The following is a 1,703-nucleotide window of genomic DNA, read 5'->3' on the forward strand; positions in this document are numbered from 1 at the left end:
GTCGTAATTGTGTTTAATAAACCATGAGGTATTATAGTAATTTATACATATAACGACATATTAACTTAGATTATACTTTTAGTTAACGTAAAATTAAATTCCACCTATGGTCCGGTAATCATATCTGATAGATGTGACACCTCGCCTAGGTGGTGGCGACCCTTGCTACTATAGCTAGTCGTTATGCAAGTGGCAAACNGACCCTTGCTACTATAGCTAGTCGTTATGCAAGTGACAAACCACGTTGTTGTTACAGGCCGAACCAATATATAAAAAGTCCACTTGCAACCCTTGAAACATTATGTTGTTTTAGTCGTATAACTATAGTTTTTGTACTTTGGTAGGAGGAGAAGAACTGCGGTTAAGAAATGTCTAATGATAAAAATTGTAGCATACCCGCACTTCACTTACAGTCTATATTTTAAAGCGTTAGTACATTTCAAAATACTGTTCCAAAAGTTGTTATCAACTAGCCATTTTCTATTTTATAAACCAGTTAACATATATATATTGTCGTTAAAAAATTAATAAATATTTCTAAAATACGCATAGTATTTACTATAGGTTATTAATACCTATTGTATAATAATATGCTATTTTCAAAATACAAAATGGGTAATTATTTTGTTTCAATTATAAAATAGATTATAATTAAGCATTTATTATAATATCAGCGCTAAATTACATTTAATTACAATTTAATTCAGTAAAATATTACATTAAAAAATCTTAACTATACAGGGTGGCCCACCACTCACTGACAACTTAAATAACTTTTGATCCAGTTAATATTTTTAGCTGATTTTTTTTTTAAATAATAGTTATACGTTAGGTCCATAGCTATATCTCAATAATTAATTTTTTTACATTTTATTAAAAATATTAATTATTTTTAAATTTTAAATAAAATGTAAAAAAAAAATCTAAGATAGCTATTTTGTAGAGTAGAATTTAAGAAAAATTTTAGTAAAAAAATATCTTATTAATATTCAGTAGTAAATATTCTGTAGCGTTTTGAAGTTTGTGAAAATTTGAATTTTCATGTATTATTTTACGGTATTAAACATTGAAATACGTATTGAGAAAAGGACAGAAGAAAACGGCATCTTCTTTCTCGAGGTTGAGTAACAAGGGTGATCCTTGGGCAGGATAGATGTGTCCACGTGCATCAGTAAATCGTGGCTATCAACTAAATCCTGGTAGAAGTCTCTGACTCTGAGCAGGTATATGAAGGAGTCTAAGAAAAGTTAAAAATATATAAATATTGTAAAAATATTTCTACAGTATCGTTGTACTTACCAGTATCCATATAAACCAGACTGATTGCGTCACCATAATGAGGTTTTAATAAGTTGTAGTAATACTTGTACATTAGCGTCTTGCTAATTTCAAGCACTGCTAAACCAACGTATATAGGTTTAACAATCTTTACTATTTTCGTGTCCTTTATGACAGCGCACAATTTTTCACCGTATTTGATACAATCGTTGAAGGTTGGTTGGTTTACAAGATTGCTTAGACGTTCGGGACTGGAGATTAGCTCAATGCGGATGCGTTTCCGCATGATTTCCATGGTTTTCCCTATAAATCTAAATATTTATAGAATAACCCACAACTGCTTTAGCATTGAGCGTGCACTTACCAAAGAGGGCATTATTCATTAATTTGAAAAATGCTAATTCAAAAGCATTTTCCGGCTGTTT

General features: G+C 30.1%; 1 protein-coding gene across 1 annotated transcript; it reads right to left on the reverse strand.

Annotated features, from left to right (window-relative positions):
* Positions 1-951: 951 nt before the first annotated feature.
* On the reverse strand, positions 952-1,692 carry LOC126909883 (uncharacterized). The gene is made up of 3 exons (XM_050692295.1): positions 1,643-1,692; positions 1,300-1,581; positions 952-1,237 (listed from the first exon to the last, which is right to left on the reverse strand). The coding sequence occupies exons 1-3, from the start codon at positions 1,659-1,661 to the stop codon at positions 1,047-1,049; spliced, it is 492 nt and encodes a 163-aa protein (XP_050548252.1). The 5' UTR covers positions 1,662-1,692; the 3' UTR covers positions 952-1,046.
* Between the last annotated feature and the right edge of the window lie 11 nt (positions 1,693-1,703).

The sequence above is a fragment of the Daktulosphaira vitifoliae genome, unplaced genomic scaffold (assembly GCF_025091365.1).
Source record: "Daktulosphaira vitifoliae isolate Bord-2020 unplaced genomic scaffold, ASM2509136v1 Scaffold_1797, whole genome shotgun sequence".
In the NCBI taxonomy this organism is placed as follows: domain Eukaryota; kingdom Metazoa; phylum Arthropoda; class Insecta; order Hemiptera; family Phylloxeridae; genus Daktulosphaira; species Daktulosphaira vitifoliae.

Excerpts from the sequence above, each read along its gene's own strand:
- LOC126909883 (XM_050692295.1), bottom strand. Across the intron at positions 1,238-1,299 it reads TCTGGTTTATATGGATACTG|ACTCCTTCATATACCTGCTC; the intron begins GTAAGTACAACG and ends AACTTTTCTTAG.